This window comes from Poecilia latipinna, unplaced genomic scaffold, assembly GCF_001443285.1.
Source record: "Poecilia latipinna isolate Pla-1442-1.1 unplaced genomic scaffold, P_latipinna-1.0 Scaffold1319, whole genome shotgun sequence".
NCBI classification, from domain to species: Eukaryota; Metazoa; Chordata; class Actinopteri; order Cyprinodontiformes; family Poeciliidae; genus Poecilia; species Poecilia latipinna.
In genome coordinates, this window is record NW_015113935.1 from 34,183 (window position 1) to 36,396 (window position 2,214).

Genomic DNA, 2,214 nt, shown 5'->3' on the forward strand with positions numbered 1-2,214 from the left:
AAAAATAATAGCTCCAATGCCGGGATCGAGCCGCACGTTTTGATACCATTTTTGTGGATGGGTCAGTCCCTATGCATTGCTATGGGCAGGCCCCAATTATAAATATAATAAGGCGCCATTTCAAATCAAACATAAAGCTGAATAAATTCATCGGCGGATGGATCTGCTGGTTCCAGCAGGACCAAGTGGACCGGCGTCAGACCGCCGGCCGCTTGCAGCACGTTCTAGAACCCGTCCAGAACCGAGCAGCTGAGGTCCAGTTCGACCTGAACGGAACCAGCCGGAGGAGAGCAGCTGAGCTCCGGGCCAATATTTGATAAGAGTCAGAACCTTCCAGGCGTTCAGCCGCCGAGAGCCGCAGGCTGAGACAAAGGCGTGACACGCCCACCCAGAACCAGCAGAACCGGGACCAGAAGCAGGTTCTCTCACCTCTGGAGGCTCACCTGGTTCACTCCACAGCCAGCAGCAGGGTGAGGCTCATTGTGTCTCTGCAGGGGGTCCAGTGGGTCCGGCAGGTTCGGGTGAGTCCGGGTGGTTCCGACAGGTTCGGCTCCAGCAGCGGGTCTGGAAACTGAAGTAAATGTGGAGAAAAGCAGCAGACGGAGGATCTCAGCTCCTCTCTGGTTTCTGACGATGCAGAGAATCTGCAGCAGCTCCAACACTGCAGGGGGGAGTGTGTGTGTGTGTGTGTGTGTGTGTGTGTGTGTGAGAGAGAGAGAGTGTGTACAGTAGCTGCTTTCTTCTGTTTTCTGAATATCAAGTGTACACAAATACATGACGGAAAGACCTTTCAAAATAAAAGCCTGTGAGGTCCCTGTTTTTTAGAGTCTTCATCCTGTCCACTGTCCCTCATTTCCTCCATGTCTCTGAGTCCAGTTTGTGTCCACCTGAGACTGGTGGAGGTTATGGGCCGGTCAGCAGAATGGCCTAGTCAAAGCTGATGTTCCATCCCTCCTGTCAGTGAGAGTAGGTGATCCAGAGTTCTGACCCAATAAAGCACACCACACTTTTCAGATTGTTGTTTTAAATTTTTAAAGCCACAAATTATTTTATTCCCTCCAAGTTCTGCCCTCTGTCTGCTCGACTTGAGGTCCCAGGGAAACGCACTGGAGACCAGTGTTGGACCGGACCGGACCAAACCGGTTCAGATCAAACCCGACAGAACCACAGCCGAACAAATAGCCAGGCACTGAAGTTCTGGTGACCCAAGTTTGTTTTTCTCCATCCGGAACCTCCGGGTCGGTTTGGACTCTCAGAACCCCGACCCAACTTCACACAGTTTGTCTGGATCCATTAAAGGCCTGGAGAACCGAGACCGAACCGGGACGGGTTGAGATTCTAATCTTACCATAAAGCAGTTTGACTTTCTGAGCTCGGATCAGCCTGGGCTCTTATTTTGGTATTCTACAGGAAGTGTTGATCGTGGTTTGTCTGCAGTTTTAGTAAACGTTCACCGCCACCCAGCGGTCACTGAGGGAACTGAAGCACGGAAAACAGAAAACACATTTTTTCATGTTTTATTCACTATTTATAGAACTAGTTTAGTTTATCCGGACACATTCACAGCAGATTTAACTAACGCATTTTACCGGAATCTGCTGTCAAATAAGAGATATTTGGACCCAACATGAGAGATTTATTCCAGCAATGAGGAGAAACCAGTAAGAGAAAGAAACTAATGCTGGTTAGAGCAGAGCTGAAATCCGTTACTGAATTATCTCTGGATTATCACAGAACCAGAAGCGGAACCAGAACCAGGGCGACTGTGGCTGTGCGGATAGCGGACCGTCTTGCCACCGTCAGTTTCCTCTGGGTTCTTATGAATGGGTGAATGTGAAGCGCTTCGAGTGAACAAAGTGACTGGAAAAGCGCCATATAAGTTCAGTCCATTTAACCAGAACCATTTTTATATGCCAACTTTTTGGGAAACAAATTTTATTTTATTTTTGTTTAATAAGAACAAACCCCGACATTAATATATTTTTGTCATAGTTCTGCCTTCATCTAATGTTTTAAATTTGTAATGTAAAAGTGTTTCATATCTTTTAATACAATTCATTTATAAGTAAATCTTCTAACTTATATGGGAAAGTTTTGATGACAGGACAAACTTAAGAAAGTTTAAATGAATTTATTTTAATTTAAAGGTTCATAGAAAGGTTTTGGTGATGAAAACATAAATTTTTATTTGGTGGAATCAAAGTTACCGAGAAG

The 2,214-nt window shown here is 45.9% G+C and overlaps 1 protein-coding gene across 2 annotated transcripts in view; it reads right to left on the reverse strand.

The window, feature by feature from the left end:
* LOC106961660 (proline-rich transmembrane protein 2) overlaps positions 1 to 1,044 on the reverse strand; it is a 17,185-nt gene extending 16,141 nt beyond the window's left edge. Inside the window, exon 1 of one of the 2 annotated variants that reach the window (XM_015055545.1) lies at positions 430 to 1,044. In XM_015055545.1, coding sequence (XP_014911031.1) covers positions 430 to 776 — 347 coding nt within the window. In that variant the 5' untranslated portion in view covers positions 777 to 1,044. The remainder of the gene's footprint in view (positions 1 to 429) is intronic. The other variant, XM_015055546.1, reaches the window with a different exon arrangement.
* Positions 1,045 to 2,214: the final 1,170 nt, after the last annotated feature.